Raw genomic sequence first — 22532 nt, forward strand, 5'->3', positions numbered from 1 at the left:
TGGATAATTTTTCTCATTTTAGCTACGTGAAAATTGGTAACAAATCTATTCCAACCATAACTTAATCAACTTGTATTGTATATTATGTAATCTTGAGATACCATAGACACGTATACAATGTTTCGACCTATCATGTCGACACATCTATATATATTTCGGAACAACCATAGACACTCTATATGTGAATGTTGGAGTTAACTATACAGGGTTGAGGTTGATTCCAAAATATATATAGTTTGAGTTGTGATCAATACTGAGATACGTATACACTGGGTCGTGGATTGATTCAAGATAATATTTATCGATTTATTTCTGTACATCTAACTGTGGACAACTAGTTGTAGGTTACTAACGAGGACAGCTGACTTAATAAACTTAAAACATCAAAATATATTAAAAGTGTTGTAAATATATTTTGAACATACTTTGATATATATGTATATATTGTTATAGGTTCGTGAATCAACCAGTGGCCAAGTCTTACTTCCAGACGAAGTAAAAATCTGTGAAAGTGAGTTATAGTCCTACTTTTAAAATCTAATATTTTTGGGATGAGAATACATGCAGGTTTTATAAATGATTTACAAAATAGACACAAGTACGTGAAACTACATTCTATGGTTGAATTATCGAAATCGAATATGCCCCTTTTTATTAAGTCTGGTAATTTAAGAATTAGGGAACAGACACCCTAATTGACGCGAATCCTAAAGATAGATCTATTGGGCCTAACAAACCCCATCCAAAGTACCGGATGCTTTAGTACTTCGAAATTTATATCATATCTGAAGGGTGTCCCGGAATGATGGGGATATTCTTATATATGCATCTTGTTAATGTCGGTTACCAGGTGTTCACCATATGAATGATTTTTATCTCTATGTATGGGATGTGTATTGAAATATGAAATCTTGTGGTCTATTGTTACGATTTGATATATATAGGTTAAACCTATAACTCACCAACATTTTTGTTGACGTTTAAAGCATGTTTATTCTCAGGTGAATACTAAGAGCTTCCGCTGTTGCATACTAAAATAAGGACAAGATTTGGAGTCCATGTTTGTATGATATTGTGTAAAAACTGCATTCAAGAAACTGATTTCGATGTAACATATTTGTATTGTAAACCATTATGTAATGGTCGTGTGTAAACAGGATATTTTAGATTATCATTATTTGATAATCTACGTAAAGCTTTTTAAACCTTTATTTATGAAATAAAGGTTATGGTTTGTTTTAAAAATGAATGCAGTCTTCGAAAAACGTCTCATATAGAGGTCAAAACCTCGCAACGAAATCAATTAATATGGAACGTTTTTAATCAATAAGAACGGGACATTTCAGATATAATATTTAAACAGAATTTACTTGTGATTTATTCTAAACCGAGAGAAATAATGAAGGAAATACAAAATGAATACAAAAGTGTATTAAATCTGTTATTATAAAATTTTAATATGACTATTAGGATTAATAGATAATGTAAAAATTATAAAATTAATTTTTAATTCATTTATCCTATTTATATAATTATAGGCCGAATAGAATGGATAAATGAGTAGAAAATATTAAATAAATAATATTTCAGTATAAAATTTGATTTAATAATTTTTATAACATATTTACAGAATATAGAACCTGTAAAAAAATATAAAATTATTTATTTAGGTCGATTTAATATTTATTATCTAATTAAATTTGATTAAAATAAATCGAGAACATATATAAATAAAAGTGGGAAATAAATATAAAAACTTGATAAAATTATTTTTATAAATTATCCTACTAATTTTTATAATTAACTAAGTTTATAAATATTATGAATATAATATTTAATAAATTAATTATCAAATTAACATGTATTAGTATAATTTTTGGTTAACATAAACATATATAATACATATACTATATAAATATTATTATTGTTATAACTTATGGACAATTATAAACTTGTAATTTCATAATATTTAATTGATTAATTAATTAACTAAGTATACTATATAATAGTTATAAAGACAAATAATAAAGTATAATGCTTATAATGTAAGTTAATAATGATAATACATTATTAATAAATACTTATATTATAACTTATTAAGATTCTTTAGTTATTATATAATAATAAAAGCTAATAATAAATAATAATAATAACTATGGTAATATACTATTAATAAAGAATTATATTATAACTTATGATTATAAGAAGAATTTTAAATAAGGGTAATGCATTAATAATAAATATATATAATATAACTTATATAATATAATAACAACATATATTATGACCTAAACCTAAAGTGAAGGTTAATCAAAAGATAACGTACAATTCATGCGAACTTCACCGCTACTTACGGTCGTAAGTGAATGATGTCTATGTTGCCATTTATGGGTAAGCTTGTGGATCTCGAATGCCATGACTTAGATTCTGGTCAAGTGTCCTGGGCCTCCGGTTACATCTGGTCATTCCTGACTTATCTGATAGCAACTAAGTTTGAGTAAAGTTGTACAACGTCTTGTTAAAGATTATAACCCAAACTTTCTATAATTAGAAAGTTACTATAAATAGAAACTTTCCATAAATAGTAACCTTCCGAAAATGGAAATTATTTTAGAAAACCAACACTATTATTATAGTTATTATTATTATAAACTTTTGTCTGTTAGGCAATATCTGACCAACCATTCTATCTCTAGGTTGAGATCTCGGTCACGTTCTTCCGTTCAATTTTTTCATTCGTGGAATAACTCTCTTTGCTCTAAGGTGAACTTCATAGCCCCGTTTTACATATTTATTGATTTTTATAAATCTTGGGGTGAGACACATGCTTGTATTTAACTGATTTACACTTTAGACACAAATACTTAAACTTTTTGATATGCAACTTCACGAGACTTATGTTAACTTGTAATGATTGTATCTTTACATGCAAATCCCCGCCATAATATCGTTAATTGCTGGAATTAAAATGTTGCAAGTTTAATTATTGTGTGTAGGCCTATTGAGAGCGACGTCTCTACCCATTGACCGATCGTCAAAGGGGTACATAATAATGATTACCGACACATGTACAATGTCAGGGGTTAATGTTTAGCTCGATATTATAACTAATGGCATATTGATTATTTTGATGTTTCAAAGTAAATCTTGTGGTCTAAACTTTATTGATTAGTAAATCTATGATGTTCACTCAACCATTGTGTTGATATTTTTAAGCATGTTTGTCTCAGGTGAAGATTAGCTTATGTGCTGCCATATGTTGCCTTGCTAGCTGATGCATTGAAGTCCACATATTTATATCTTAGCATTTGTTAAACAATTATTAATTACATTTGGGTTTATTATGTAAAACATTACTTCGTTTCCACTGCAATAAAATTATTGTTTTTAATAACACGTCTCATTTTAGAGTCGTTCTCGCTTATATACTTGTATTGTGATATTGTGAAGTCATATTTAACCCCGACCCTATTTGGGGGTATGACATGAAAGTTCGGTGAAAATGGTATAAGATTATTTGGTTTATAGCTCGGTTTCCGGTTTTCTACTCACTCCGTAAGTGAGATTTATATCGACTTTGAATTTAGATTTTTTTTGTTGCGAAGAACATAAATTAAAATTATAAGTGAACTCAGGAAAAAAACCCTAACCGAAAGTATGCTCATCAAGTACAAATGAGAAACCATTATTCATTACACATAACACAATAGCAATATAAGAAATTAAAAGCTTTAGACTGAAATTGAAGGGAGAAAAACCTAGATAATAGCTCATAGTGAAAGCAACTTACTAATGACTATATATCCATCCTCTCAACCACCGTTAAAGAACCCGATTAATTCCCGATTACTCATTTTTAAAAGTAGTCCGTTCTGATTTTTTAAATTTTTTTTTTAACAGCTGAGAAAATTAAATAAAAAACTAGCAAGCAGCTAGAAAATTACAAAGACATTAAAGGGTATAGAACCCAAGAATTCCAATTAAGATTAGCCTTCTTATAACGAGAGGAAATCCAATCAAAAGAGGATGAAACAATAAAATCTAGAATGTGACATTTTTTAAACTTCGAAGGATCAAAAATGCATCCGTTTCTAAACCGCCAAAGGAACCAAAGAGTAGCATAGCATATCACTTCCAGAACAATGACTTTCGTAGGAGCGAGTTGAGTTGTCATAATCCATTGCCACATATCATTTACGGACTACCAAACAGGAAGAACTAAGTCCAACCAGGAAGCGATATTCGTCCAGACTTGAGAGGCCACATCGCATTCGAAGAATATATGTGTTAAATCTTCACCATGCTTATTACAAGAAGAGCAAAGAACGTTTTGCAAATTTACACCTTTATCAATCAAACTACACTTGTCCGGCAATCTGTTTAACCTCGCTCTCCAAATGAAAAAGTTGATATTCGGAGGAATTACCTTGCACCAATGAGTTGGCCAACATCCCATGGGCGAAGCATCTATTAATTTCCGAATTCTAGAAACAGAAAATAACCCATTCGGGAGTCCCTGACATAGCCAAGAGTCGAGAGCATCTGAAAAAACAACACTATTAATTGCAGCCGTTAACTCTTGAAGTTGCTGGAGTTCTACCCCTGGTCTGATGTCACGACGCCAAACCCATTTCCAGCCATCATGTGAACGTCTATCAAAAACTGTGCAAGACTTGTCCATCTCTAGAGCAAAGAGACGTGGAAATTTATCACGAAAAGGGGTATCACCAAGCCAATTATCGAGCCAAAAAAGTGAGTTCTTGCCATTACTGATTCTTTTTGACAGAATGTTAGACACATTCGGATGTTGAGCATGTATGTAAAAAATGGAGCGATTAATTTGAGCCCAAGTGCCTGTACACCCTTTCTTCACTTGCGGATACAACCCATCAGTTTGGATGCCATAAATTGCTTGGATGATCGATGTCCAAAGCCACCCTGAACAGTTAACATATCTCCACCGCCATTTGTAAATGAGCGCTTTATTGAGAGATTCAAAGCTAACAACACCAAGACCACCTTTTTCTTTGCTCTTAATAATATTTTTCTTTGCTCTTGTTTAATTAATCGATCAACGTCGGTTAATGAGTCAAAATCGAATTTGTTGGTCAAAGTGGTCAAAGTTAAAATTGATCAACATTTTAACATGAATTTATTCTAGAATTTTAGATTTTTTAAGCAAAATGAATGAGTTTAGACAGTTATGTTAAAGTTTATGTTTATTTTATGATTTTCTTATATATTTACACATATAATTTTAAAATTTGATATTTAAATGCATAAGAAGTACAATCTAATTAATCCTCAATTAATCTCCGAATTGCCGATTACTTCTTTTGAAATCCCGACTAATTACTTCCCTAATAGTGAGCTACAATCCAATTACAAAATTAACCCCATTCCATCAATCATCTTACTCCCTCACACAGAAAAACACACACAGATCCACCTTTTGCCCACAATTTGAAACTCCTTTTTGTAAAGTAAGCTCACTTTTACTCTTATCATATCTTCCATAATCCTCCATATACACGTATTACAACACAAATTATCGCTACGTACAGTTGAAATTCAACTTTAATGTCACTTAACGATGTTTCAATGTGAGCAATTTGAACCGAAATTTTGTTCAGTATAACAATTCTATCAGGTTTTGCTTTATATTATTATATAAAGTGTATATGTATATACAACATACATGCCAGAATTTGCACATTTTGTTTACCAAATTATAAAAGTTATGCGATGAATTAAAAAAATACAATTGAACTTAATTGCTGTAGAAATGTAGAAGCAGAAAATGTTACTACATTTGATTTCTGTGTTATAAAGCTTTAGATAGGTAGGTTACATTATTATGATATTTATTATTATTATTCGTTCAATTAACAAAAAAAATTCAGTTGAGACCTCTCAATTTTATTTCCATTGGCTGTAATTGGTTTCCTGATTATCAAGGCTTTTAGCACACTCAAATGAACAGTTTCTATATTTTGATGATATGCAAAATTTCAACCTAAAGGTGAATTTTTCTTGCTAGATTGCATATAGTGAAAATGATGTCGATCGGTGCTTCTGCACTGCAAATAAGCAAAATATCAAGGCCATTGATATTTCTTAAGCAAACAAGCATTGGTGCTACTATCGAAAGTTGTGTACATGAATCTGAGAGAATTTTGTCATCTACGCTAACCAGTTCTTCTCGTTTTTCGTCCACGCTAAGTTTTAAACGAAGCTTTAAAACCAGTAGCCCGCGGTTTGAAAAGTTTGTTACCAAGTCGATGTCTCAAGCGTCTGAAAGCAAATCTGTATCCCAGCTGTCCATTGATTTAAAAGGTTTGTTCATTATCGTTTAATTGAAAATTCATATTTGAACACAATTTATACTTTTCAAGCCTTCCATGAAATGTGTTATGCAAGACGTTTTTTATTTTTTACTATTGAATGCACCCTAAACTTTTATTATCAATATAGACATTTGGGTGTAGTGTGTCGTTGCATAGACCTGATACAATGTTATCTATTTGATCACTTAAAACTTGTATGCGAAGGTAAAAGAGCCTTTATTGCTGGTGTTGCTGATGACAATGGATACGGTTGGGCAATTGCAAAATCATTAGCTGCTGCAGGTGCTGAAATTCTTGTTGGGACGTGGGTGCCCGTAAGTAAAAACTAAAACATTATGGTGTTAGTTTAGCTGATTCATTGCTTTAATATGTATAACTATAATTATTTGTTTGATGTAGGCCTTAAACATATTTGAAATGAGTCTACGACGTGGGAAATTTGACCAATCACGTGTCTTGCCAGATGGTTCTTTAATGGAGATTACAAAAGTTTATCCATTGGATGCTGTGTTTGATAACCCTGAGGATGTACCTGAAGATGTTAGTAGTATACGGAGTACATTTTGTCATATTGAATTGTTCAGATACTCAAACAGACCTATCAATGATTTGTGTTGATTTGAATTTATTTATGCAGATTAAAGCAAATAAACGTTATGCTGGAGCAAGTAATTGGACTGTTCAGGTGCTTGCTAGGATTATCTATACCTTTGATTTCAGTTTATTAATCACTATATTAGTAAAGGTGACAAATTGGGTGTGCCAGTGCAAAGGTGGGTTGGGTTATAACTAATGAGTCATAATAGGTTCTGGTACTGGTCGAAACTAGTAACTTCATAGGTACCATTTAAATTAGACTGTCAAACATAAGTTTTAATCATATATTTTTCAACAATTGGGTGACCATCGACCCAATTAGTGCGGTTCCTTTTTAGCTACCTAAAATTTATTTTGCCCTTTTATCTTGTTATAGTTGTTGCCATTCGTAACTAATTGGGTCGAAAGGTTCACCTCTACTGTAATGTATAAATTTGGATATAACTCTGATCTGTTGAAGTCCTCCCTTGCTGTATCCAGGAAGTTGCTAAATCGGTAAAGCAAGACTTTGGCAGTATTGATATTTTGGTGCACTCACTTGCTAATGGGCCAGAGGTTCGTCATTCATAAACTTGAATTCAGCAAATTGATATACTTCATTTGTTTTGTGTCTTAGCCACTGTTATAAAAGCTGGCCGACACGTCGGTTTGGGGACCAGCCGTCCTGACTAGCCCAAAACACCTTAAAAGTCGGTCAACTCTAAAAAGTCGGGTCAAAGTCAAAGTTTGGTCAAAGTTTATATTTATTTAAAATTAGAATTTGCGCCATATATCTACCTGTGTTTGTATATTTTATGTTTTATGTATATGGTATATTTATGTGTAATATATATATATGTTTAATTTGAATATTACTAAACGTCAATGTTGGTCAACGCACGACTCGTCCCTCCAAGGTCCCGACCTACTCGTCCCCGACTCGTGACTTTTACAATATTGGTCTTAGAAAATGCAATATGTGATCAGGTGACAAAGCCTCTGTTGGAGACATCGAGAAAAGGCTATTTGGCTGCGGTATCTGCATCAAGCTATTCCTACGTGTCTTTACTCAAACATTTCCTCCCAATTATGAATCCTGGTGTGCTATTTACTCTTGTGCTATTTCATAAAAGAGAATTAGTGTATGTTTCTCTGTTGTATTTAAAGTTAACGATAGTTACGTTTCTGCAGGTGGTTCTTCGATCTCACTTACATACATTGCTTCTGAGAGGATCATTCCAGGGTACGTTCCCTTTTCCATTCATTTTCTAATTATACTTTTTGATTATGCAAATCTAGAGATGCATTTCGACCCATTAAATTAGAACAACTACAACAACAACAACAAAACCCAATACCACATGAATGGTGTATGGGGGAGGTGAGATGTAGACAATCCTACCCCTACCCGAGAATAAAGACAAGTCATTTCTCCACCCAGAGTGAAACTCTCTCAAAAGTAGAGAAAGTCATCCCTATCTCTATTCGACGGATAAAGAGATTGCTTCCGAGTGGACCTCCGGCCAATAAGTAGGAAATTTCTTTTAAAAAAATTAGTATAATAAAAATAAATTAAAATTAAAAATAAAATTGTGACGCCATGAAAATGGTAGAATCAAATTTCCATGGGTTTTAAATCCTGCCTGGAATTCAATTTAGGCTCTAAACGACAGTCAAGACGCCAATAAATCGACGTTTGCTGTTGACTCATAAGAGCCGTCCATTAAATTAGAATGGACTAATTTGAGTCTTGTTCATCTCAAACGAGTCAAATGGCCGGGCCAAATGGGCCAAATGATGCAAAAGTGATTGAACTGGTTGAAAGTTGCCAAAAGTCTGATCGTAAAACCTACAAGTTACAACCTATTAGATCGTTTATATCCGAAGATTCAAGTTATCATTGTAAAAGAGCGTTTTTGTATCCATACATAACTCTTCAAGTATTTTTAGAAATATGTTAAAAAAGCAGTTAGTAACCGGTTATTCTCAAACCATACTTAATGACATGTGATAAACCAGCCCACCCATTACCCAAGCCGCCTGACCCGCATCTTGCTACCTCTACGCACATTTATTGTATTGAGCTGTGTACGTGTTTCTATATATGTAACGCAGGTATGGTGGGGGCATGAGTTCAGCAAAAGCTGCACTTGAGAGCGACACAAGAGTAAGTTTTCGTGTCAAACAAACTTTGTTTTTAAATAACCGAGAAATTAGTACCATTCCAGTGTTATATTTTATGCCTGACCTAAAACAAATGCTTGTTTAGGTGCTTGCTTTTGAAGCAGGAAGGAAACGTAAAATTAGGGTCAACACTATATCTGCAGGTGATTTAATCACTTCAATTTTCTTTTATATATAATCATCTTGAACCGTAACGTAGATTTAAAAAAAAATATCAGGTCCATTGGGAAGTCGTGCTGCTAAGGCAATTGGGTTCATAGATACCATGATCGATTACTCCTTCGCAAATGCTCCTCTACAGAAAGAACTCTTTGCAGGTAAACTGATTTACAGCTTAGATCTTGCCTGCTGAAAATATTAGCTGTGGCAATTTCAACCCATTTACTTATGAATTGCTCAATTAGGATGATGTTTCATTTCTAAGCAAGGTTGGAAAAGTCACGAGATGGAGACGAGTCGGTTGGGACTTTGAGTCGGGGTCAAGTCGAAAGATTACTAACGTTGACTTTTAGTAATAGATATATTTAACATATATATATATATATTCCACATAGATATATCAAACGTAAACATTTCAAACATATGCATAGGGCACAAAATTTTAGTATAAAAAAGTAATGAAATTTTGACCTAAGTTTGAGCAACCTTGACTCAGACCTGACACAGACAGACTTAGACCGACTTTGACTAACTTTGACCTGACTTTAAGTGTTGACCGACTAAAATAGACGTTGTTAGGTGAAACGGGCTACCCACCAGACCGACTAGTTGGCCTAGACGGCCGCCGTTTACAACACAATTGTAATAGTTAAAATGCAGCTTAAAAGAAAATGGGTCGAAAGTCATCCAATGTGTATTTCTTAATTCTAATGGAATAAAACATCCTAATCATCATTTTATTTTTATTTAAGATAAAAGAAAACATTATAATAGAAATGATATAACTTGTAATCTTATATGGCATTTCGTAAGGAGCGTGTTCCCACTTGGCATGCATACAAGTGTTTGGTGTCAACTTGACCCATTTAGGCATGCTTAAAAACTGCTGTCTTTTTTATTCTACATAACCCATTTCGACACCTTGCTGAAGTATGAGAAATAAATGAACAGATGAGGTGGGGAACACAGCAGCATTCTTGGCATCACCGTTGGCATCTGCAATCACGGGGGCTCTTATATATGTAGACAATGGCCTGAATGCAATGGGTGTTGGAGTCGACAGCCCGTTGTTTAATGATCTTACCATTCCAACAGACAAACATTAGCAAAACGTACGTACGGTAGACAGGTATTGTTGAGAATAAAGTTTTGAAGTTTCGGCTTGTACAACTAGATCTTAGGTTTATGTAAACTTTGATTCATGATTATGTGAACTTCATCATGTGAAATTTCGTTCTATCATGTAATATGTTCTTCCTGACTTCCTTAAATACCTTAATTTTAACTTTCGCTACACCTATCAAAGTTGATTATTTGTTTATGATAACGTGTGTTTATTTCTTTTGTGAGTTTATATTTATATATCATTTTTCTGTCGTCTATTTGTCTTCTTATAGTTTCTCCATTCATCTAGGTGTTGTTTGCTTTTTAAAATGTTTTTATCTGAAGATCTGCGGACCATGTCTGTAAAGAAGATGTAGCATAAAAGTTTGTATGCTGAATAACGAAACTATTTGTTTTTATTTCTGCAAAATAACTTAATTCTCTTTGCAGGCCTTAGCAACACATTTCTAAGTCTGTGAGTTTGCAGACAAAATAAGACATTATTTTATCTTATGTCTTCAAAAAAAAGAAAAAGAAAAAACAAACAGTCTGCAGTAAAAATGTCTGCGAGCGTGCAGAAACAAGACATAATAAGATTTACAAACTGAAAAACAAACGACGCCCTACATATATGCTAATCTTTCAATTAGTAGTTGAATATACACATCACGAACTATATAAACGATAATATGAAAGTTATTATTTAATCCTGAATGTCCTACCTAATATTGAATATAGTTAGATACACACACAAAAACAAAACAAGGTTGAGAAGATACAAGACATAAGAATTTTACATACTCAATATTTCAGAAAAAAAATGTACTACAGTTTTTTGTCTTTATTATCTTGCTGGAAGTTTTGGTGACAACCTGATTTTTATTTTATTTTCAAACAAGTTATAAGTCTTCATTAAAATTAAATTATTATTTTTTACCTAGGAAGTATCAAGTATGAATCTTGTTGATGAAATGAACTTGTTTGGCAATTGGCATCACAAACACAGTTTCTATGCAGACCAATTACCATAAAGATAAAGCCCAATTGTTCATACCCAATATCTTATAATTAATCCTTAGGTCTCACTCATCAGCCAACCTCACCCAACATAAATCACACACCTTTATTAATTAACACACACACACACACACAGAGCACACACCAGTCTGCCAAAAATATAATTATATACTTATTTATTTTTTATTACTATATAATTGGAAGTAGTGAAGCTATAAACAAGAATTTTGCATCTTCAAGATGATGATGAAAAGATAAAGAATAAAAATGTTGTGGTTCTCCTAGTTTTACCCCTTTTCAGGTGATTGTCAAATAAAGGTAACAAACAAAGATTTGACCTTTTGACCATAAAATGGGCAGCCCAGAATATGTGTTTTGTAGGTTATTCTGCAGTTTTTATCATTTTTTTGAGGTCTTATTATACTTTCCGTTATTATGCTTTAATCTTAAGTTTTTCACAAGAGATTTCATGGATTGTTAATCTGTGAGTGGAAACACATTAGGGATTTATTAGTTACCTTTCAAGGTTGTTATTATTATTTTATTATTATCATTATTATATTATTTATATTGAAAGGCTACCTTTCAAGATTATTGAAATTGTAATTTGGCCAAGTTGATGAAATTTTGATCCAGCATCACAAGATAGCCAGCCAGTGGTTAAAGTTTGAAAACGGCCACGTTACATCAGAGTAAAAGTACTCGGCCGATTTATCAGGTAATGCGAATAGAGAAACCTTCATCCATTTTGATGAGATTTTGATTGAAACTGTTTCTTTTCTTTATTGTTCTTTTTCATTGTTCTTCCAAGTTTGATGCTTTTAGACTTGCATATATAGAATATATAACTACAGGTTTTCAGATCTAACAATAATAGAGATGTAAATGTAAATGAGTCGAGCTACTTATTACATAACTAAGTTCTGTTCGTTAAATTCTCAATTCGAGCTAAACCTAAACGAGCTCGAGCCTAAGCTAAGCCTCGTTTAATAAACGAGCTCAACCTTCAGATGTTGATCACCTGTTTACACATCATATGAATAGCTGCGTTTGAAATTGCTTATTTAACTGCAAATATCCTTATAGTTTGTATATTTTTTTTCGAGCAACAGGACGAGATTATTCAGGGGACTTAACCACCCACGCGTTCATCTCTCCAGTTGCATAACCCGCCCTCAACTACTGACCAGGAGGAAACCCGGCCAAATCCAAGGGCATGGGCGGTAAAACCGCCCACCCCACTGCCCCCACAACACGATGTGCGCAAGGCCCCCTGGTGTGGAATTCAAGGGTAAAGAGACAACCTTGTGTGCAATGCGGGAGTCAAACTTCTGACCTCTCGCTAAAAGAGAGACATACCACTATCACACAAGCTACAACACAAGGTTTATAGTTTGTATATTGCTAAGCGAAACCTAAACATTATACCGAGTATATAGCAAATACACAAATCCAATCCAAATACAGTAAAAAAAAAAAAAAAAAAAAAAAAAAAAAAAAACTGTTTATTTTATAGCACTAACCAAAAGTAGACTATTGTTCATTTATTTTGTAAGCAGCTAAGTCCTTGTAATAAGCAGTTTAGCATATGCTTTGGATAAACAATTCGGTAAACAGACTTTAAATATACTGTATGTTCCATCTTTGGTTTTGATTATAAATTATAAATTTCAGGTACTTACGTGCAGGTCACGTTCACAACTTCAGCATGGTAGTTGGTCAGAGGAAAGAAAAAAGAAGTCAACCAAAGCATGGACTGTAAACAAGTTATACTACTATACTAAAACTGCAAAACATACACTTTACAGTTATAATATTACAACTTACAGAGAAGACTGAATAATATTTAAGATGTTGATTTCATACTAAGATACATAAAATTACAAACCGAAGATGGTTGGTTAATCATGAATCGTTAGATACGGTACGCATCACATCATTACTGCGTGCCTTGACCTCCATTTGCTTGATCTTCTACAGCCATCTTATTGCCATTCGAACCCTCGCCCCTTTCATGCTTTTTTTTAGCCAATTGATCCCGGTCGTCCCTGTCTGCTTAATACAGCAGCAGATCAAATGTATATCAGAACATGAAAAGAGAAAGAAAGAATACATGAAGTATACTAGCAGGACAACCCAAAATTTGCACATGTTCTACACCTCAACTTTGATCTCTCAAGTAAATTTAGTGGCCATTAGTTGCAACCAAATCTATATGATGGGGGGTATATATAATCAAAGGATAAAAGATACAAAACAGTGTTTCACAACTCGGAATTACTCGGGGAGTACTCGGTCAAACTCAGCCAAAACTCCAAATTACTCCAAAAACTGGTCAAAATTAGTCAAAACTCGGTAAACTGCAGTCAAAGTCAAACTTGGTCAACATCTGGGTACTCCCTAAAAAGTCCCAACCGAGTACTCCTGAGTAGCAAATTTTACAACCTTAGATACAAATGATGTTTACAAAAAAATTATGCTGGACGCACATAATCTATGCTACTAGGAGCATATACGTTATCCTTGACGGCAATGTTTTAATGAGAACTTGAATAAAAAGATGATAGAATGCAGGTTGAATAGGGATCCATCCAATATTAACACTACTAATATATTTAGCCAACTGGGGCTGATTATTTACATATTTGAAACAGAAATCTGTAATGATGATTCAATTGTACAATGGAAACACTGAATCTATGTTTACGCATATATATCACTAGATATTATATTATATTACTTAGTCAGTTATTACCACTTTCACCATCTGAGACGCCTTCAAGCTTCGCAATAGCATCCACAAGGGCTTGTTCATGCTCCTACATTACCCACCAAATATAACCATTATTACTAAAAAGTCGATTAATAAATGTTCTAAAGTCAACTGGTTCTTACTTTAAGCAACTTTCTGGCCTTCTCAATGTCCATTGGATCGGCGTTACTTGAACTGAACACTTTGTCTATCTGTTAGTGGTGAAAGAAGGAAAATGTGTTCAACTATAAGATCGATATCGATGTAAAGGTGGCAAAACAGGTGGTGATATGGGTAGCAGATATGGACTCGGATCAAAACATGTAACTTCTGACACATATCAAACCGGGTCGGCTCAGGGCTGACCAGATTTTGTTTAAACTTACATTATAAATAATTTATGTGTCAAAAAAATAATCACAAAAATCTAAAAGGTTCTGTGTATTGATAAACTACTTTTGGACGATTTTTTTGGGTCAAAATTGCCACAAGAGGCATGAAATGGGGAACGGAGATACCTCTTTAACAAGGGTGTCGGTGTGGAGTAATTCAATATTGTTCAAAGGCCTCTTCACAACGCCTTTTTGTAGCGGAGGTGTTTCTTTCTTAGACTGGCCCTTTGCAATCCCTCTACCTCTTCCAGAACCCGCAATGGTCCCACCACGGGCCGTGGGGTTTTTTATCCCACGGCCCGATCCACCTCGACCACTTCCATTAGATATCCCAACATCCTCCCATTTCCACCGAATATCGTTTGGAGATATCTGGAAGGAAGATAAAAAGAAAAAGGACAAAAATTCTAAAATTTAAAAGCCGACTAGAAAGATGATAAACCATATCGACATAAAAATTTGTCACCAACCTCTCTAAGATTAACCCATTCCCAAGCCTCATTTACTGTATCAGCATCATAAACCAGAGCATGACGGCCCTGCAAACATACTAAAAATCAGATTCTAATTAAAGATAAGGAGGTAATATGATACTATTTATGTAGCAGATAACGACACGTACCTCAACAGGATTAAAGTCTCTTATAACAGCTTCATAAAAGTTATTATCTTCGGGCCATCTTGTCCAAACTTTCCTTCCAATTAGAGGATCAGAGCTGCTGCTGTTGTCATCACCAAAACTCGGCTTAGATATTTGACCCCTGCCATTGAAACTTCCCGAAGCATATTGCAATGCCTACATTCAAATACAGAGTGTTACAATAATGCAATATACAAATGGAAATAAGAGGACACGTGGGCTAACAGTATTACAGATTGTGGCTTCTTTCCCCTGAACCCTGAACCGGCACCACGGCTCAAGGCTGATGAGGATGGCTGGTGCAGGGTTGGTGGCGGTCCGCCCAAAGATCCAGACTGGGATGATGTCTTCTGTTTCTTATGTGATGCAGAAACTGTAGGACTATTGACCATGCCGGGTTGAATCCCGTTTGTCTTCCTCCATTCACTGTTATAATAACATGATTAACAGTTGCAGTTGATATATAATCACACATAATATTACCGAAAAATTACCAACTTAACAATTTTTAAAGTACGTTTATTTAACGAAAAAACCATCCTACTTTATACATCAGATTCGCAAGATACACTAAAAGGAGGAGAAAAACAATAGAAAGCAAACACTTGGCAATGAAGAGTGAATATTGCAAGAGACAGTTGACCTTTTGTTTAAGAAGTCTCTTGCACAAAGGAATTATAAAGCGAGTCAAGCTTCACAAAAAAAAATGTCAAAAAGCTTATCAAATAAGAAGGCATTATAATTAATGATTCCGCAAAATTTAATATGAAATGACTTTTTAAAATGCTATATACGTCATCTTCACTGAAATCATTGATGCTGGTGAATTATTAATTAATGTAGAGTATTAAATTATAATATATACCGTATCCGCATGATGATTTCATCAGAATTAACTCTAGCTAGAAGCTTTCTGTGTTCTTCATCAGACACTCGCAACTCCTTCCTAAGATCCGTTATCAAAGTTTCCATCTCCTATTAACATTAAATGGTGTGGTATTAAACTTAATTTATCGTCCTAAAAAGGTTAGACAACAGAACATCAATTCATACACCATTTTTTTAGATAATATAATAAATAATTATACTGATCTCCCTTAATGTCAATTATAATAATATATTGGATTGGACAAGAGAGCATCAAATCATACACCTTTTGTCAATGAATTTCAAAATAATAAGATTAAGCTAAAACTACATAACGACCCCTAACGTTAAGCACCATATTTTAAATCAGCTGAATATTAACAGACTATATTTGTGTAAGGCTTACCCAAGTGATAGCATCAGACTGAGCTTTAAAGGCTCGCAGGACAGAGCAATATGCTTCTTGTTCTATTAGGTGAATTTGAGTCTCCATATCATTTTGAACTCGAGGAAACGGTGCATTTCCGAGAGCCATTGTTCTTCCGTTCCCAGTACCCGGGCCCCCACTTCGGAATTTGTTCGGATGTGGAGGAGGAAGATCGTCATCCGTTCCTGTCATTATCATGTGGAAGAAAAAAAAAAACAGTTAAATGCAGAAGCTTAAAATCTATTACTTGACATTATGTTATTAACACAAATAAATATTGTATAACGCTCATTGTCACACAATATAATATTTAATAATAATGTATTCACCTCCTTCTTTATTACATGTAACTAATAAATATAAATATAAATAACAAATATAATACAATTACAATATATACATATAATGCGGAGTATAATGATTAACAAAATAAATAATAAAGAATCCCTTCCATTGATAAATTTGTTCACCTAACAAAATTAAATATCTTTTCCCCAAATCTCACCATCTCATCTACGGAGTACAACACACCTTAAACAATTAAACTATATTTGAAACAATAAATGTTGCAGTTATTCTTGACTTCTCTTCTATAATCTTCTCACCGGAGCTCTCGATTTCAAAGCAAAAGGTAAAAAACTCGATATATAGCTTCGTGATTTTGTAATTATCGACGGTTGTTTGATGTAGTGTTCGTATATTCTGTGAACGTCAATTTTCAATTGTTGGGGTTATTTTTGCTAGTGATATTGTGGGTGAAGAAGATATAATAGAGATGGAATTTGAAGAGGGTAACATTGTAAAAAGCACTAGCTATATGGATACAAGTGAGGTTTTTGACATTAGCGAATAATTCATCCAGACAGCAATTTCATTAATTTAAGTTGTAAGTAAACAGGCTACCTGATGACCAAATAAGCATTTTAGTCAACACAGAGACCATTAAAGCTGCAAGTAAACACTCCCTAACTGGGAAATACATTTACTTTTTTGTTCTTCCAAACATATGCATGCATGATTTTAGGAATCAAGAATAAAGAGGTACGAGCCTATAGAGCAGATCCTGTACAAGTAAGGTCGTCATATGTATGCATATTTATTTAACTCCCTTATAAATATGTCCTAGAGACAATCTAACCATATATGCACTATAAGTATGTGACTCAAAACAATTCAGATGTTTGCTTTCGTGAAACATGTCTACCAATTTTAAAGCTTCAATATTATTTTTTGCTGAATAGAAGAAAGTATAATAGAACACTTAACTTTATCGGTAGGAGATTGATTAACAGTATAATAGAACGCTTAACTTGATTTATACGATTTGAGATTTTCAGTTCACTAAATGGATGCTCTACTAGAAGGGCTTTCAATACTTCTACTACAAAGATAATTACGGAGTATATCTTTTTGTATCATGCACTTAAAACCTAAAATCCCAGACCACGATCAGATGAACCACTAAGCTAAAAAAACAAAATCAAGAATCTTAAGCTCGATGGCCTAATCAGACTTCAAATCAAAAGTAACAAAACATTGAACACTTAAGATAAGAATATCACAATATCGACAAACAAATTTAAAATTTAGTTATCAATAGATATTTAATTCAAGATTTCAAGTGGGGCCTATTTCCATTTAAGGGGTTTGTGTTGTACAAAATATTAATACAAATAAATAACATCAATTCAGATATTTAATTGTGTATATACAATAAACAGATACAATCACAGATCCTTAAGATCTAATATTAAGCAACATGTGATAAATACTAATATTGCCATATTGCTAGTTTGTGTAACTACAAATAAAGGAAAGAAAATGCAAATTGCCTAACAGTTGATCGTTTCCTAAAGGTTCATTTATACATTCCTTTTCTTATATTTAAGAAGAACAATAGAGTAGATTCATCGACCATATATCCAATGAGGCATTGCGTACGTACTTAATTAACTCCCTTATTAATATGTTCCCTTATTGCTCAAAACAAGGCATACAAATATATGCAACAAGTATGTTACCGAAATTGTCCAGACTTCGCATTTTCTAATTCATGCAAATGTGTTTGCTTGTCTTGATGTTTCAATCTAATTCTACTATCTGATTTAAATGTGGTAAGCTAAAAAGGACACATCTTTATGAAATTGTTTAGTACCCAACTAGGATCATGTTTCGCAATTTTTTTTTTATGACTTATTGCGAAATTTAAATACTAAAAATCAGATCAGCTCAGTTTAAACGGCTAATCATCGTATTTCGGCTTACGGGTTTATTTACACAAAAAGAAGGCTCTATAAAAAGGGGTTTCAGTGCATTTAGTACAAATAATATTGAATCTTTATATACTATACACTTAAACTCATAAAATCCCAAACAACTATCAAATCAAACCCTAAACCCTAATTTATTTCAAGATTTCGAAGGGGAGTGCATATATTAACAAATAACATAGTTGAAGCATAAAAATTGTGTACATAAAATAAAAAAAGATGCAATCTTGAAGAACAATTACTCACCGCTGCTGTCGGAAAGTGCGTATTCCATTGCCGAGCGACAATTTCATCAACAATTTGGGCGCACTTATACGAATTGCACACTTGTATCAGGTCAAATTATGCGTGTGTTTGAAATAAGGGGGTAGGTGGGAGCGGTGAACGGCGCCACCGTGATCGGTGCGTTTTCCGGGAGGTCGGGAGCGTTGAAAGTTGGGAGCAAAGAAAACAATGACTAAACGGTGTCGTTGTATATGGTTAAAAAGTAAAAGCAGGCTCTGTGTAAAATTTACATTTACATATTAACTAATAGACAAAAGTTATGACTAGTAACCAGGATCATTTCCGACTTTTCACCTTTTTTTTAAAAATTTTTTTAACTAAATTTCATTTTACCAACTGATAATGCTAAAAACGAACATATATTTCATAGTATTATTCCTCAAGAAAGACAAGCTTTTAGTTGCAATTGTTCTATTTACAAGTGATATTCGTTTAAATAATAAAAGGTGAAGACAAAAGACAGATTCGACGAATTGAAGACGCAAATGACCAAAAAGCTCAAAAGTACAAAATACAATCAAAGAGGTTCCAATTATTGATAAGAAACGTCTCAAAATTACAAGAGTACAAGATTCAAAACGCAAAGTACAAGATATTAAATTGTACGCAAGGACGTTCGAAAATCCGGGACCGGGACATGAGTCAACTCTCAACGCTCGACGCAACGGACTAAAAATTACAAGTTAACTATGCACATAAATATAATATAATATTTAAATAATTACTAAAATTATTTATATATTATATTTATTTATATAATCCGTCGGCAAAGAAGATCCAAACTTGTGAGCTGTAAAATCAAACTCCGCGACTTGCGGAGTTTGAAGTGTTAGAATGCCGCGAGTTGCGGAGCTTACCTGGACAAAAATGCCTATAAAAGCTAACGCATTTTGATCGTAAAAATCATCCTTTTTCTTCTTCTCTCATAAAACGTAAATATATATATATAATTTTAATTTTAATTTTAATTTTAATTTTAATTTCTAATAATAAGGGTATGTTAGCGAATGTTGTAAGGGTGTAAGTCGAAATTCTGTCCGTGTAACGCTACGCTATTTTTAATCATTGTAAGTTATGTTCAACCTTTTTACATTAATGTCTCGTAGCTAAATTATTATTATGCTTATTTAATACCGAAGTAATCATGATGTTGGGCTAAAAATATTAAATTTGGGTAATTGGGCTTTGTACCATAATTGGGGTTTGGATAAAAGAACGACACTTGTGAAAATTAGACTATGGGCTATTAATGGGTTTTATATTAACTAAACAATACCTTGTTAATTTAATATACAAACTTATAATTTGACGTATTTATATATAATCACATACGCTTGGCTGGGTACGGTGGGCGGGATATCTATAAATACCAATAATTATTCATTTTACCGGACACGGAACTGGATTAATAGTTAATAGACTTGTTGAAACAAGGGTGAATTACATTCAAGGGTAATTGGTGTAATTGTTAACAAAGTAGTAAAACCTTGGTTTACACGCAGTCGATAACCTGGTGTATTCATTAAACAAAGTATTAAAACCTTGTTACAATTCGAATCCCCAATTAGTTGGAATATTTGACTTCGGGAATAAGAATAATTTGACGAAGGCTTTCGCTCTTTATATTTATGACTGATGGACTATTATGGACAAATCCGTATGGACATATTTGTAACGTCCTCCCAATAGGGTCTGGAAGGAACGTCACTATTATCAAAACATACCAACATATTATAATAAACGAGAACAATACTAAATGATGAATTTAACTTTAATGAGTACGCAGCGGAAAATGAAATGTCGTTACAATGACAGGAATAACAATATCGTAAATGTTCACATGCAGAAGTAATAAATGCGATATCTCTTGATCCTATGTCCAAGTAGTATCACATAAGCAGTAAGTATAAGAGCTTGAATCAAACAGCACCTGAGACAAAACATGCTAAAGTGTCAACCAAAAAGGTTGAGTGAAGTTCATAGGTTTAACAAAAAGTTTGTCGTTATTTTAGACCACAAGATTTAGTTTGTAAAGTTGATCTCCCGCATGATCAAAAAGTTATGCCAATGCGTGATATTTAGACTAAACGTTCAAGTTTGCCCCATGACAAGTTGTGTCTGTCCTTGTCGGTTTAATTTCATTATTAAGTAATACAATGACTTGGTCAAATGTATCGGGGACGTTACTCCCGATAGGCCTACCCCCAATAATTAAGCATGCCGCAGCAATTAAAAATATCACTGTATGGACTTAGTCGAACATAGCCGGGTATAGCATAGTTTAACAGTTTGGTACTTGTGTCTAAAGTGTAAAAGTAAAAACAGCATGTGTCTGATAAGGCTAAAAATGAACACATATTTCATTGCATTATCCCCCAAGAAAGACAAGATTTTAGTTGCAATTGTTCCATTTTCAAGTAATATTCGTTTATATTAAATAAGTGCGAAGACAAAAGGCGAAAACGACGAATTGAAGACAGAAAGGTCCAAAAAGCTAAAAAGTACAAGATTCAATTAAAAAGGTTCAAATTATTGATAAAGAACGTCTAAAAATGACAAGAGTACAAGTTACAAAACGCAAAGTACACGATATAAAATTGTACGAAAGGACGTTCGAAAATCCGGAACCGGGAAATGAGTCAACTCTCAACGCTCGACGCAACGGTGTAAAAATTACAAGTCAACTATGCACAAAAATAAAATATAATATTTAAATAATTCATAATAAGAATAATATTAAATAATAAAAAGTTGTTAATTGAGCATAGTTCAGGGGTCGTAAGCAAAAATTCAATTTAACATTTTGCCTCGACGTATTACGATCAATTAAAAAACAACCTTTTTCTATCATATTTTCTACGATCCATCTATCTATTATCAATATCAATTATCAATATCTATAATTCTCTATCATAATGTTAATGTAATAAGATATAACAATAATCTTAATTTTAAGTTTAAATTATGATAATAATAAGATTTATGATAGAGATCGTTTGAGTGTGTAAGTCGAAATTTTGTCCGTGTAACGCTACGCTATTTTTAACCATTGTAAGTTATGTTCAACCTTTTTACATTAATGTCTCGTAGCTAAGTTATTATTATGCTTATTTAATCCGAAGTAATCATGATGTTGGGCTAATTACTAAAATTGGGTAATTGGGCTTTGTACCATAATTGGGGTTTGGACAAAAGAACGACACTTGTGGAAATTAGACTATGGGCTATTAATGGGCTTTATATTTGTTTAACTAAATGATAGTTTGTTAATGTTAATATAAAGATTTACAATTGGGCGTCCCTATAAATTACCATATACACTCAATCGGACACGATGGACGGGGTATTTATATGTACGAATAATCGTTCATTTAACCGGACACGGGAATGGATTAATAGTCACTAGAATAATTAAAACAGGGGTGAAATTATGTACAAAGGACACTTGGTATAATTGATAACAAAATATTAAAACCTTGGGTTACACTCAGTCGACATCCTGGTGTAATTAT

At 33.1% G+C, this 22532-nt stretch overlaps 3 protein-coding genes across 3 annotated transcripts; 1 reads left to right on the plus strand and 2 right to left on the minus strand.

Annotated features, from left to right (window-relative positions):
• Positions 1 to 4201: 4201 nt before the first annotated feature.
• Positions 4202 to 5527, minus strand: LOC139854662 (uncharacterized). The gene is made up of 2 exons (XM_071843954.1): positions 5440 to 5527; positions 4202 to 4938 (listed from the first exon to the last, which is right to left on the minus strand). Exons 1-2 carry the CDS (start codon positions 5525 to 5527, stop codon positions 4202 to 4204), a joined length of 825 nt encoding a protein of 274 aa, XP_071700055.1.
• A 529-nt stretch (positions 5528 to 6056) lies between these two features.
• LOC139853306 (enoyl-[acyl-carrier-protein] reductase [NADH], chloroplastic-like) lies at positions 6057 to 10558 on the plus strand. The gene is made up of 11 exons (XM_071842678.1): positions 6057 to 6336; positions 6552 to 6661; positions 6747 to 6887; positions 6985 to 7032; positions 7425 to 7499; positions 7911 to 8022; positions 8115 to 8166; positions 9039 to 9090; positions 9193 to 9250; positions 9326 to 9424; positions 10218 to 10558. The coding sequence occupies exons 1-11, from the start codon at positions 6057 to 6059 to the stop codon at positions 10370 to 10372; spliced, it is 1182 nt and encodes a 393-aa protein (XP_071698779.1). The 3' UTR covers positions 10373 to 10558.
• A 2571-nt stretch (positions 10559 to 13129) lies between these two features.
• LOC139851519 (protein EMSY-LIKE 3-like) lies at positions 13130 to 19168 on the minus strand. Its single transcript, XM_071840596.1, has 10 exons — positions 18982 to 19168; positions 16445 to 16650; positions 16037 to 16146; positions 15405 to 15597; positions 15154 to 15327; positions 15002 to 15070; positions 14658 to 14903; positions 14283 to 14351; positions 14143 to 14206; positions 13130 to 13439 (listed from the first exon to the last, which is right to left on the minus strand). The coding sequence occupies exons 1-10, from the start codon at positions 19007 to 19009 to the stop codon at positions 13327 to 13329; spliced, it is 1272 nt and encodes a 423-aa protein (XP_071696697.1). The 5' UTR covers positions 19010 to 19168; the 3' UTR covers positions 13130 to 13326.
• Positions 19169 to 22532: the final 3364 nt, after the last annotated feature.

The sequence above is a fragment of the Rutidosis leptorrhynchoides genome, chromosome 6 (assembly GCF_046630445.1).
Source record: "Rutidosis leptorrhynchoides isolate AG116_Rl617_1_P2 chromosome 6, CSIRO_AGI_Rlap_v1, whole genome shotgun sequence".
NCBI lineage: Eukaryota > Viridiplantae > Streptophyta > Magnoliopsida > Asterales > Asteraceae > Rutidosis > Rutidosis leptorrhynchoides.

What these genes read in the sequence shown, in the direction of transcription:
- LOC139854662 (XM_071843954.1), bottom strand. Translation starts at nt 5,527, where the DNA reads ATGGAGGATTATGGAAGATATGATAAGAGTAAAAGTGAGCTTACTTTA. An exon ending in TGGGCAAAAGGTGGATCTGT is followed by an intron (nt 4,939 to 5,439) that starts GTGTGTTTTTCT and finishes TTAACTGTTCAG; the next exon opens with GGTGGCTTTGGACATCGATC.
- LOC139851519 (XM_071840596.1), bottom strand. Translation starts at nt 19,009, where the DNA reads ATGGAATACGCACTTTCCGACAGCAGCG. An exon ending in GAGACTTTAATCCTGTTGAG is followed by an intron (nt 15,071 to 15,153) that starts GTACGTGTCGTT and finishes GTATGTTTGCAG; the next exon opens with GGCCGTCATGCTCTGGTTTA. An exon ending in AGGCCAGAAAGTTGCTTAAA is followed by an intron (nt 14,207 to 14,282) that starts GTAAGAACCAGT and finishes TGGGTAATGTAG; the next exon opens with GAGCATGAACAAGCCCTTGT.
- LOC139853306 (XM_071842678.1), top strand. Translation starts at nt 6,057, where the DNA reads ATGATGTCGATCGGTGCTTCTGCACTGCAAATAAGCAAAATATCAAGG. An exon ending in GGTCAACACTATATCTGCAG is followed by an intron (nt 9,251 to 9,325) that starts GTGATTTAATCA and finishes AAAAAATATCAG; the next exon opens with GTCCATTGGGAAGTCGTGCT. An exon ending in ACAGAAAGAACTCTTTGCAG is followed by an intron (nt 9,425 to 10,217) that starts GTAAACTGATTT and finishes ATAAATGAACAG; the next exon opens with ATGAGGTGGGGAACACAGCA.